General features: G+C 38.9%; 1 protein-coding gene across 1 annotated transcript in view; it reads right to left on the reverse strand.

Annotated features, from left to right (window-relative positions):
• Window positions 1-13,704, reverse strand: part of Gulp1 (GULP, engulfment adaptor PTB domain containing 1) — a 287,228-nt gene that overhangs the window by 16,033 nt on the left and 257,491 nt on the right. Inside the window, exons 5-7 of the mRNA XM_004628630.2 lie at window positions 13,311-13,427; window positions 12,565-12,657; window positions 1,892-2,030 (exon numbers count right to left, since the gene is read on the reverse strand). Coding sequence (XP_004628687.1) covers window positions 1,892-2,030; window positions 12,565-12,657; window positions 13,311-13,427 — 349 coding nt within the window. The remainder of the gene's footprint in view (window positions 1-1,891; window positions 2,031-12,564; window positions 12,658-13,310; window positions 13,428-13,704) is intronic.

Consider the following 13,704-nt stretch of genomic DNA (forward strand, 5'->3'; position numbering starts at 1 on the left):
CAAGTCCACTTTGTGTACAGCAATTAACCACTAAGAAGAATATATGCAGTGTATTATTTGTTGAAACTGTACTTCCGATTGGATTTGAAACTGTCTCATTGCTATCTGTTTATCAATAAAACTTTGAAAAAAAAATTAAATCCAGCTGGATTAAAGTTTAAGAAAAAGTTTGATAACTACACTTGAGTGAACAACATGTCCTTCATCAGCAAAAGAAATCACCAAGACAGTGAAAAGACAACCCACACAGTAGGAAAAAATTGTAGTCCTTCAGACAAAGGACTTCTATCTAGAATATACAGAGAATTGAAAACAAACAAACAAACAAACAACAGATGCCCTCAAAATCAAAGACCCAATCCAACAACAGGCATATGAGGTGGTTATTCACTTCTCAGGTGAAGAAATATAAAGAGCAAAGAAATACATAAAAGAAATTCAACACTATTGGTCATTTGAGAGCTGCAAATTAAAACAGCACCGAGATTCCATCTCACCCCAGAAAGAATGGCTGTCATCAAAAAATCAACCAATAACAAATGCTGTAGGGATAAGGTAACTTTTCTCCACTGTGGTGGGAGTGTAGACTGGTGCAGTCACTGTGGAAATCACTGTGAAGATTCCTTAAGAAACTAGGATTAGAGTTCCCCTTCAACCCAGCCATTCTAAACCAAAGACATACCACCACGATATATGTGCACCCATATTACAGCAACGTAATTTGTAATGCCTAGATCTTAGAAACAGTCTGAATTCCCATCAACAGAGGAAAAGATTTTTGAAAACGTAGGTTACTTTATACAATGACGCTGTGGCTCCAGAGGAAGCCCAAATACCCTCCGAAGAGCGCCCCCAGGAGAAATAAACTTGACTACTATGCCATCACCAAGTTCCCCCAACGACAGAGTCAGTCTTGGAAAAGATCGAGGACAACACCACACTCACGTTCTTCGTGGATGTCAAAGCCAATAAGCACCAAATCAAACAAGCTGTGAAGAAGCTCTATGACACTGATGTTGCCAACGTCAATCCCCTAATCAGGCCTGATGGAGAGAAGAAGGCATATGTCCGACTGACTCCCAATTGTGATTCATTGGATGTTGTCAAGAAAATTGGGATCATCTAAACTGAGCCCAGCTGGCTAATTCTAAATACATACTTTTTTTTTCCAGTTAAAAAAATAATAAAATAAAATGTCTTCTGTTTCCCTTGGCCCTAGTGAGTGATTCACAACCACAAGAGAGTATTCTTTCAGTTTCTGTAAAGGGTGCAGAGCAACATACAGCCAAGCATATTGAAATGAGCACCTCCTGGATGCTTTCTAATCCATTACAAAGAAGCCTTGCCGGGCCTTCCAGACATATAGCACATGAAACCAAAAGCAAAGTTCTTATAGCATGTTAGAAAAGGCAAAAATAAAATCTTGAATCATGGTATTCATATGATTTATATTCTTTTTGACTCTATACATGTATTCTCTGATAACTGCAATATTTAAACCACACTCTATTAGCCATGTCAAAGTGACTAAAATCATTACTAATGGTTTCTAACGAAGTAAAACACTAAAATGTCATTGAAAAAGATCTTAGAAAAAAATATCACTGCAAGTGAAATATAGAATTAAACTACTTGCTTACTGAAAGAAGCTTACATCATAATACTTTTCTTACAATAGGTTCCATTTGAAAATAAAGGTGACTTAAATAGCATTCTCTAAAATATAAAGTAAAAGAGAATCAATTGACTGTACTTGGCCCACACATAAAAGCATAATACCTCATTAAAATTGTTGGTGAGTTTATAAAGATGTGGAATTTCCCTGAAAGCATTAAACATTCAAACTGTACCCAGGCAGAGCAAGGAACATGGGTGCCTCCCTAAAGCTTACTGATTTCTGTAGATCTACTGGGAACTGGGGGCGGCTGCGTGCCGTTGCGAGTGGGCACTGAAGCCTGGTGCGAAGCCGGCGAGAACGGGATCATATCGAAGACGTCAGTGGACGGAGACTTGGGTGCCATGCTGCCTGCCTGCAACGCAGAGAAAATGAGTTACAGCACAAGTTCATGGGGACACAGTGTCACAGTGCGTCTCTCATAGACATATGAAACACATGCCTACAGCAACTCTAGTTGAATCATGTAAGCTTGACATTTTGTAGATCAATAACAATTACAAATTAATAATTCAGATTGTTTAATTATTAGGCCAAACTGTCGTGTGCTAGAGAAGAATAGAAAATTTCTACAGGAATGTTCTCAAGGATGATGGCAAAGGTGGTGACAATGTTCTTCTGGATGGATATGTAACAAACATCGGATTTTTTGTATATCTAGAAGTAATTGACATTTCTATGTACATGAAACATAATTTTAATAATATGCTTTGCATAAAATTAGATGTCTTAAACAGAAATAATTGAACCTTAAGTGACTTCCTATAAACATTCAAATGCAGTTAATAATTTTTTACATTTTTAAGAGTAGAATATATTTTCACACCTATTTATAAGTACAGTACCAACTGGTATTCATTCCAGTATACCTTATTCCTGCAAAATTTAATCATAGTCTATAATAAACAGCTGTCTTGTAAAATAAATAATAATGAGTATGACAGAAAACTATTGAACTATCTGATGTGGGTCAGTACTGAACAAATATAGGAACACACAGATAAAAGTTACATAAAATTTTGGCAAGCAGAATGTAAAAGTGACACCCATCACTGTGTCAAATGGGAAAATAGGCATGTCAAATCTGTGAGGACCATCTCACTTGATCTGGAATAAAGGAGAGTCCTCACTTTGGAGAAGACAATTTTACTTTCCCTAGAAGACCACGGATAGAGATAGCTGAGAGTGTTTATGCTGAAGTTCGAGTTGTAAGAACGTATTAATTTTTCTGATTCACAGATGATACAGGGGAGACAAAAAATAGGAGGATTAAATTGAGAGTGATGGATGGCGGCTGCATCAGAATGGCTGCTGGTGCATGCCTTCACACGGTGGAAGGTCAGCCATCTTGCTTTCTTTAACAACTTGCCCGCTACGCTCAGCCTTTGCTTCTCATTGAGGGACATTCAGCCCTTTCCTCTCACTGAGGGACACTTGTCCTACTCAATCCCCCCTCCACCTTCTCTGCTTCTTTCTTCCTTCTCTTTCATATGTAAAAATACTCCAATCTCATCTGTCCCTGACACCCAACCTAGCCCAGAATGCCTCTGTCTGTTCCTCGAGTTTCCTCCAACCTCTGTCTTGCTTTCCCATCCTCTGAGGACTAAGCTGTTTGAAAGTGACACTGGTTTTCCTGTCTCAACTTTTGCTTTATTCACTTAACACAGAACAATCCAGACTTTACTTTTTTTTTTTACTGATTGGTCCTGAGAAGTGCTTGTCCTATTGCATCTTGCTTGGATTGCTACGTGCTCACCACTTTCCACTTGAAACTCTGATCTCAAGGCAACAAAAATGCACACAAACACTCCAGATCCCATTACACTTAGTCAACACAGATTGGCTTATTACCTCCTGAAAAAGGACATTCTGGGATAATTAAAAAAAAATAAGGGGGTTCATAAAAAAGATCATCTGCCTTGTGAATTACATGAGGTCTTGGAATGCTGTTCTCACTGACAGGCTTGGGAAGGCCATTTTGAGAAGGCGGTGGTGTTAACAGTCCCAGTGATAGTCTGGAATCAGGCGAGGTGACAGGAGTGACAGAAATGGAAGGCACATTTAGACAGGGAGAGGAGTCATCACTACTACGCCAGAAAGAGGATGGGCATCTTGGAAACCCATGTGGCTCATGATCAGACATTCTGTGCCGCAGCTGTAAAGGAATGACAGAAAAAGAAAACCACTGAGGAGGAGAAGAACAGGCGTGCAGGTGTTTGTGACAATTTATGTGTGAAGGAGTGCTTTGTGGAACGGATTAGAAACTTTCAAAACAACTTCACTAATGTGAAAACATACAGTTCAAGATGATTTTTCTTATGCTTCTCCTGAGACTTTGGGCTCTTCAGTTTGATCAGTTTTCACTGATATTGCATTTGTAGATATTTAAAATAGAATATTATATTCAGTATGACCTGCGAGGCAGAGAACTGGAGAAGAGAACTAGGAAAGCCTAAGATTTCTTTTGGCGTGGATGCCCATATAAGGAGATGGGAAGAGAAAGCATAATAATAAAACAACAGTCACTTTAGTTCGATTACACACTTGTGAATAAAGTTATAGATTTGCAGAATTTTTAAACCGGGTGACATTCAATATTTGCAGTTTAATCCTCAAAACATTATTTTAAATATTAATGGCCATGGTATTGTATTTTTACTATAACAGGGAAATAGGAATCAAGGCACATCATTTTTTTCCATGTGGGGGGAGGATTTACATCTCTGTGAGCTAAGAAGGAAGGCCAGTTTTGAAAGCAGTGTAAGTCCTGTCACCACGCTTTTCCTAGAAGTAGTGCATCCTCATGGTGAAGTGTTTGGAGACAGAAAGAGGGAATTGTCAAGAATCTCAAGCCTTTGTTTGCTTACTGCCAGGGTATAAGGAAGAGTCCAGGAGTTTGCCTGCTCCATCAGTGCCTCATTTTTCCCCAGGAAAGGGCAAAGGGCAAAGGTCAGAAGTATCAGGGCAGAGGGAGGCACTTCCTTGCTTCTGAGGGAGCCGAACAAAAGGGACTTTGGGGGTACAGGGGGCTAGAGACAGGAAAAGAAGGAAAGACTAAAAGTAGAAAACGAAAGAACATTAAGTTTTAGAGAAGAAAAGTGTCCCCAAGGGTCCCAGAATAAGGTGGACTGGGAGGAATCACACAAGAGGTGTAGGCCAGGCCCCCAATTGGCGGCCTGCAAATAAAGGCCTTGAAGGCAGATACACACAGGGTCAAGGCTGACTCAACCCCTCCAAGCCTGGGGTGGAAGGGAAGCAAGGGGGGTGGCCTTGGAAGTTGCCTGTGAGGGGCCCAAAAGGTCACACGCAGGGTGTATGTGTGTGCAGCTTGATTCCTGTTCTGAAGTCACATCACACATGTCCCACACCGAGAGGACTTGGAGGCAGCGAAAAGCATATCTGACTGCCGAAGAACTTCACTGCAGTAAGATACAAAGTACAAGATGGTTTGATGGCATTTGGCTTCAATACTGAAGGGAAATATTCTGTAACTTTTCATAGCATATACTGGCCCCCTAAAAACTTCACTAGATGCCTCAAAAGTAATCGAATGTCACAATATACTGATGTAAAAATGCTCTAGGATTTTTAATAGTTTTAATACTATATTTTCACAATACTACTTCTGTTGGGAAGCTGTCCTAACAATAAAAATGAAGACTGAGGGCGGGGGAGACAGCTCAGGAGAATAAGCATGATAAGGTCTTGAGTTCAATCCCTGGTACTGCAAAAACAAACAAACAAACAAAAAAATGAAGACTGCATATACTGTAAGTCCCTAACTCATAAACAAGTTCTGCTCTGAGAGGACATTTGTGAGCCTGATTTGTTCTTAAGTCTGACAAAGTGAGTCTTCTTTGCCTTTGACAGAATTGTAGTGCTTTGTGCATCCTTGCTATGCTGTCCTTGTCACCACCACTTTTCCTCTGCTTCCGGACATCCTGGGCTCTGACAGAGCCCTGAGTTACTGTGCGCCATCACACTGCACACTAAGCACAACTGTGACAATGTCCCGCAAGCCCCCAGTACTTCCTTATGTGCTCACATCTAGGAAGGGTTGTAGTGTGAGGTCTGTTGGTATCTGTGAACGTTAGCAACTCGAATGTGTGGAATATGTTTGTAAACTTATTTGTTTAAATTTATGTATTTGGTACAAGGTCTCACTACACAGCTTGGACTCATAGTGATCCTCCTGTTTCAGCCTCCTCAGCACTGGGACTACCCGTGTGCACCACCACAGCCAGTTTCAGTGATCAGCTCAGCAGGCCCAGGGTGGGGCCAGCATGGTGTGCAGTAGTGGGGATGGAACCCAAGTCCTTGTGCTAGCCAGACAGACACTTAGACGGCTGAACTATCTCCCTGGCCCTGTAAACTTATTTTAGCATGGAAATAATTAAGTACTCAAATGCTCCACTTAAAAGTATTTTCAGGGCCAGGGGGATACAGCTCAGCGGCATAGTACCTACTTGGCAAGCACAAAGTCCTGAGTTCAGTTCCCAGAAAACAACAACAACAAAAAAACCCCAATCATTTTTAAAATGCTAAAGCTAGCATATTTAATAATGTCAATAACTTGGGTGTACTGTGGATGTGACACCAATACTCTCACAGGTCTCCTTTGGGTCATCAGTAATTTGGCATTTTTTTACTTTGATAACATGGGTCTTTTAAAACACCGAATTTGTTGTTTGTAGCTAAATATGAAATTTCACAGTAAGAGTCTGAGTTTTTCTTGAGACCACATAGAGAGCTAGTACACAGAAGAGCCAGTGTCGGCGCTCTGTATTTGCAGTATTTCAAGTGGGCATATGTTCTCCGATTCATTGCTGCCTCCACTGGCGCTTACTTACATTTATGTCACTTCAATTTGACATTCTACACCTAGAGACAATTCAAGTCATGGAATCTGATTCCCTGTAAGGATGAAATCTAAAACCAGCACAAGTGAGTATGTGGGGGTGTCACAGATGTGTTTGATTTCATACAATGGCATTTTTGCCACTAGATGAAGTATTTTATGCAAGGTGGCTAAGATAAAGAGCTTTGGAACTGTTCTTTTTTTACTTTTTAGATTTTAGCTTTTTAATTTAATTAAATCTATTGGTACAATTTAGGTGTATTTAATGATCAAATTCATCATAGGGATTTTGTACCTATATATAATATACCTTGATTTCTTTCATGTGATGATATTTTAATTACTAGGGGATGTTAATTTTTAAAAACAAATTAGGTGAAAAACAGTCTGATCATTTTTGGAGAGGAATCTTTTATTTGTATTTCGACAGAAGGCTAGAGACCAAATATTTTGGAATGTCTTACCAAAGGGCGTAGAATCAATGCTTAAGTAACCCCTCATGCTCAGAATTCCAAATAGTAGATCTTCAAGAACATGAATAGAGTATAAATTATTCAACTCGCAGGAGTCCTGAGTTCAAAAGTTGCATAGGAATTATGCAGAAGCTGTCACTTGGAGCTGCATCAATAGCAAACTCCACATTTTAGAACGGCTGCTGCTGTGGAATTTTAGCTCTTGAGTAAGTAGTGGTTGGGTGCATCTAGAACACGGTGCAGCTTTGTATGAATGTGACAGGGATTCGCACTAGTACATGCTGCACACAACACGACAATAAAAATGTACCAGAGAGTAATAGTTCTGTGATGATCTCCACTGAAATATTAAGGTGGTAGTGACACCATATTTTATGTCCCTGATGTCATTGGCAATATCATCTCCAGACTCATTTTAAATGTAAAACGAGCAACTTCCAGACTAACATGATTCATCAGTTATTAAAACAGTAGAGGTTTAGAATCCTGCTTAGGAATACATTTCAGAAGCAAATTGTTTTTCTATTTTTATTAACAGTATATGTTTATAGCTCATGATAGCTACATGCTTTGAGGGGATTGGCACGGCACATGCATATCTATATTCCTTTTTTGCATCTTTTTTTCTTTCCTCCCCTCTGCATTTTAACCACCTGTAGCTCACCTACCTTTCCTTTTGGTATATGTTTGTGAATACAAGTAGTTATGAATTTACAACTTAATTTTTTGTTTTAATTGAAATGCTGCAGTGAAAAACTAGACGACTATAGTAGTGCTGAAGATGCGTAAGCTAATGAGGTGTTCCAGCACATCCTTTGGTCTGCCTGCTGATGCTTTCTTTGCAAGTTCATTCTTACGACGTTTCCAATATTGTCACTCTTTAAGAGAAGCTGTTGACAGTAATGAGTTTTCCAAGTTAGAACTCATAACCCCAGAGACATTTTCTTTCAGATTTCTAGCTCCAAATGGGTCTACACTAGCTTCTTGGCTGTGAGGTCGATTATTTTAGAGCTTTTATACCTAGATTGCAAGATAAAGGGGTGCAATCATCCGCAAGGTCAGAAGCCTGAAGCCAGGCGATGCTAGCTGGCTCGCCCAGGGACTGGGAGTCAGAACCGAGCGGAAGGGTATTTACTTCCCACTATTACTGCTTTCCAACCGTCTTCTGCACAACCAGCAATTATGAAAGTGAAGCTACAGGCTAGCTGTCATTTCTTGCTGCACACAATGTTCTTTGTACCAGTGTTCATGTTTAAAATTTATGCTTTTGTTTAAAGATTCACATTTGGCTTGCATAATTGAGAGTTTTCACAATCCGTTCTTGTCCGTCTTGACTTTGAGATTAGTTGAGAAAGTACTAGAGAAAAATAAATAAGCAGGCTTGTTTACCCACAGTGAGGTACACATTTTAGGTTATAATTGTCTTACAAAGTCTAATCAGTGACCATACAGTTGATTATGGAAAGGTAGAATTTTATGTAACACTGGGTTTAATTGAAAGGGAGACATTTGTTTCGCTCAGCCAATAGAATATCCAGTATTCTTTAGAACCTCAATTTTATCCATTTAACTTTGAGGCAATAGCATGATACAGTTAAAGTCTTCTAAAGCCAGCAAAGCAAAATGTAAGCCCTCAACCATAAGACTCATGAGGAGCAATCTCTGTGCCCACATCGTATGATGGGACAATCTTCCAGAGGGGTTCATGAGGCTAGGAGGGCAGACTAAACCCTTTTGCTAATATAAATACAGGCAACATTGCCATGTGAATGTAATAAATGGAAATCAGATTGTCCCCAGATAATTAGTACCAAATGGTGGAAAACCCAACCTCTAATCCATTGCCAAACCACTAGAACGCAGCAGAAAGCAAACAGCACAGCCAAGGAACGGAAACTTCTCGGTGTATTTAAATGGTCATTTAAAATAAGGACCCAATTTCTAAAACCATTGAAAAGATTTCCACCATCTCTGTGTAATACAGAGATGTGTCTGCTGGGCCCAGCAAAGGCCAGAAAAGGAACGCATGACTGAAGTAAGTGGGTTGTGTGCAAAAATCTTCAGCATTCTCCCCTGGGCTGGAGGGTGATGATGAGGTATCTACCCTGGGGGCTTCTCCTCACATGGTCACCCTGAAGGCTCACTGAGAATCCAGTGTCACGGGAACTACACGCAAGAGACCTACTTGTAATGTAACTGCGCTAGGCATGATGGGATTTGTAACTTATTTCAATATTTGTTTAATGAATGTGTAGATTCTGCAAGCTCACTGTTGAGCATGTTAGCAGTTGGGTGCGGTCTATTCTTTAGTCCTCCAAGACCAAAACAAGCAAGTGAACAAACAAAACCCACAAAGTCTCACTGACAGACTTGTAAACTCAATGGGCTCTTACTTTGTGTAGCACAATGGCTTTTTATGAGCCCTGACTTTTGTCCAATGAAATTAATACTCAAATCTCATGAAAATAAACAGATGTAACAAATTTCTAGGTTAACAGAATACTGCTTCACCACACACTGCAGAGCAAGCTATTGAGCAAGAGATACATCTGAAATTTATATTTTAATTACTTAAAGGAGACTATACACTTTGCATTGTCTTTCAAATTCAGGTGCAGTAGTTTTAATTGATAACTAATATGAGAAATGAGTATTGTGAAGCACGGCGACATTTCATACTAAATAACTGCAGGAGACTTGACTTTATTTTTAAGCATTTTTTTATCAGAACTTTGAGATCTTATTTTAATCATTATGAGATTAATATATCTGCAGTTGATGTTATACTAGTTTGTTTCACAGCTATGTAACTAAAATTGAAAATGAAACTCAAAATATTTAATAATGTCATCTGACAGTAACAGCATGTTAGGAAATGCCTAAAGCCATATTTTCAAAACCATCTGAAATGATCCACGAGTTGCATTTTAAAAACTCTTAGTTCTACATTTAAATGTTGGCAGTTTATTTTCTTTGAAGAACTGAATAATTTCAATTTCATGTTTTCACTAATACATCATTTATGGTGAGAGAAATTAAAAAGCTTTTGCAGTTTTCAAGGGCATAATAAGTTCTTATTAACTACATCATGTTGTACAGGAGATATCTCGAACTGATTTCTCCTCTCTAGAAAAAAGTTTCTGCCCTGTGACCGAACTCTTGCCTTATAGAATGTGCCCTTTCCTTCCATCTCATCCCTGCTAACCATAATTCCTTCCATGAGATCAACATTTTTAGATTCAACATATGAGTGGAATCATGCAGTATTTTGTCTTCCTGTGCCTGGTTTATTTCCCTTAATGTGACGCCTTCCATGTCTTCTCTCTCTTAAAGAACTCGTGGAGCAAAATGTTAAAAATTTGTATGATAAGACTTTTGGAATGGAAAATTTGTGTAACAAGTGTTTCTTCAAAGTTAAAATAAAAAAGAACAAAGATACTATAAAGACAAAGACCACGGATGGGAAGATTATAATTCGAATTATGTACATACTGATTAAATGCATAAAAAGTGATTTAGAGAAAATGTTTTCTTTATAAAATTGATCTTTTAGTCGTAGTCATTGAAGAATTCAATTCACACAGATTCAGATGGAGATGAACCCAATGCCTCACATAAATAATCAATCCGTTATGATGATGGGCTATTGTGATAATTTTATTGCTTTGTTTATAGGTGACTCTACTGTTGAGAACATCTGTGGGTTTCGTTTGCACACCAACTTTCATGCTGCCTGCATAAAATATCTGTAGCACACAGACAGTCAAAGAAACTAAATCAAGGCCATCTCATCAATCTGCTTGTCCTTTATCATGTCTGAAACAGACTTGGCAATCAGAGTGACCACCAATCCTCATTCCTAACATGAATCCTGACTCACTGTCTTTCAATTACCCCTCTGCATAGTTTTGAGGAGACCAGGAAAGGGGAAGAGGCAATTTTGATCAGTCTAAACAGTTTTGCTCCTCCCAAATCCTGCCCCCCCCATTTCCTTCTTCAAAGGAAGAAAATACACAGAGAATGAGCTTTGGCGTTGCACCCCAAATGATAATCCACCTACTGTATTCCTTGACAACACAGGGCTAACCCAAGCTCTTTTGATGAATTCTAGAAACTACTTTCCTAAGACTCCTTGAAGATGTAAATTGTCCTTTAATTATCTTTATACTGTTTGTTTCACAGCATAACTTATAATGAGATTTCAACAAGACTCTACCTTCCTAAGACTCCTTGAAGATGTAAATTGTCCTTTAATTATCTTTATACTGTCTGTTGGTTTCGCAGCATAGCTTACAATGAGATTTTCAACAAGACTTCAGTAGATATATTTTCTACTTTGGGACCAAAAGTTCAAAAATGAGTTTGATAGTTTTCCTCTAAGGAGACAAAAAAATTCTTGTTGAACAGTGAACAGTGAGGAAAAACATCTAGCAAGGAATAGATTAATAAAGCCAAGTTCTGAGGAGACCATGCCAGGCTCTCATTGTGCTTGTCAAGGGCAAATGAGTGCAGGACTCCTAAGGTCTCTTGTCAGTTCTGTCAGCACCACGCTCACATTTACTACAGAAGCCAGAGAAAGACCAACGCATGTAGTATGGAAAGTGAAAAAGCAGGCGCTCAGAAAAAAACAAAACAAAACAAAAAGACCTATTTCCAGGGCAAGTAAGTCTGAAGCCCTAAACCCAATATTATTCTGCTTCAGGGTGAAGAACTGATACATTGTGGCATGATATATAGATATAAATATATTTTTCAAAATTCTTGAAAGCTTTACATAGCCATAATTGTGCTCCAGTTACATATTAAATAGTTTAAATGCATAACAAAGTGTATAAATTAATGAAAAACATGAATAGTATAGGTGACTCAAATAGAAAAGATCTTGTTGAAAATACAATTTACTTGGAAAAAATATTTTTAAAACTTTTACCTCCCTTACCTTTGTCAAAATCTTATAATACCAATGTCATACATGACACTGGGGAAAAAAGATTTCAAACTGTGACAAGACAGAAGTAAATAATTTAATTATATATACGTGTGTGTCGCCTACAGACACAGACACTCATTTTAATGTCAGAAAGCAATTACTTCACTGCAGTGGGAACTCTTGCTGTGAAATAAAGGAACCATGTTCAGGGCAGTCCCCAGTCCATTTTCTACAATGAAGGTGAGCACTCCGGAGTAGACAGTATGAGTCATTCAGTCAAACCCCAGAAAATAATAATCAATGGAATGAAGAAAAGATTATGCCTCAAGGAGAAAGTTGTATCAAACCTTAAGACCAATGACCGAAACAAGGTGCCCGGCTAGCTCAGTCAGTACAGCATGAGACTCTTAAACCTTCAGACCAATGACTGAAAGAAGGAGAAATAATTTTTCTCTGCACTACCTAGGAAATTGTAATTTTTAAGTTAATATACTAGGTGCCATATCTATCCATGCTGAGCTTTAGCTTGGTGTTCAGAAAGACGTTATTTCTGAATCTCTGATCGAGAGGTGTTTTATCACCATAAGATCCTGTTTCTGCGGAAAACAATCATATTCAACATACTTACTGGTGATGCTGATACTTGAGTTACCCTTAACTGGTTTTCCAAATCTTGCACTTTATTTTTCAGTTCCATGTTTTCTGTTTCTAGGTCTTGGATCTAAAAAGCAAATGGTCACTGTATAACTTTTCAGATTTTTCTGCCTTAGAAAATACTCTCTACAGCACTGAACTTCATGAACAGTGATTTTCTGCTCCTGTACATGGGGGCGACACTTGTTTGGTAAAACTAGAGGAATCCTGGAGAACTTTAGATCACTGGAAAGACAGCATGAGTCTGAAATGGATTCAGATGTGTGTGCAAGTCGGACGTTCCTCACATGTCACTGCATGTCCCTGCCGCACTGTGCAAGCTACAGCCATAATCTTGGAGCATAACCGCGGGACAGTCAGACTTGCCTGCGATGGTTTTGAAGAGTGGAGCAGGGGCAGAATTTAATTACAAAGGAATCTGATCTGCGTGGGAAACCACTTACCCAGAGTCTGCTGCTTCTGCTGTTCTGGTCCCCATGAGAAGCATCGGGAAGTGAAGCAAAGTCACATGAGAACACTAAGTTCTTGTGGGAATTCAATATAAAACCGTTAAAAACTGCGCGGGGGCTCAGGAATGAAAAATTATAGGAACACAGTGAAATCAGTTCCAATCAGTGTGGGGAAAACTTAATAGCAGGCTTCCTAAATTTGTCTGATGATATGCAAAGCTCCCTGTACTTACATGACAGAAATGGGAAACGAGAAGCTTGGTTTACTCACTCTTTTCTGTAGCCCTGCAATCTGTTTTCTTGTTTCAACATCTTTTCCTCCAGATTCTAGAAATTTCCTGTATGCCAGGTCAAATGCTTGGCCAATGGTTAGAGTTATCTCTTCAGCCTTTGTAAAAATCAAATAAAGATTTGCATTTTAATAATAATGTCAATGTGTGCTTGGAATCAAGAGGCAGCGTCACATGAAATAGTCCAAGACATTCATCGGAGGTATCTCTAAGTAACCATCACAAAGGCTAGAAATTATACTACAGGACCAAAGTAGTGCACGTTAACATAGTAATTCAGTGTCATAAAAAGAATGAAGGAGGATGGTGAGGAGGAGAGGAGCAGGAGGAGGAGGTGAAGAAGAAGAGGAAGAAGAGGAAGAGAGAGAGAGGAAG

The sequence above is a fragment of the Octodon degus genome, unplaced genomic scaffold (genome assembly GCF_000260255.1).
Source record: "Octodon degus isolate 3935 unplaced genomic scaffold, OctDeg1.0 scaffold00025, whole genome shotgun sequence".
Lineage (NCBI taxonomy): Eukaryota > Metazoa > Chordata > Mammalia > Rodentia > Octodontidae > Octodon > Octodon degus.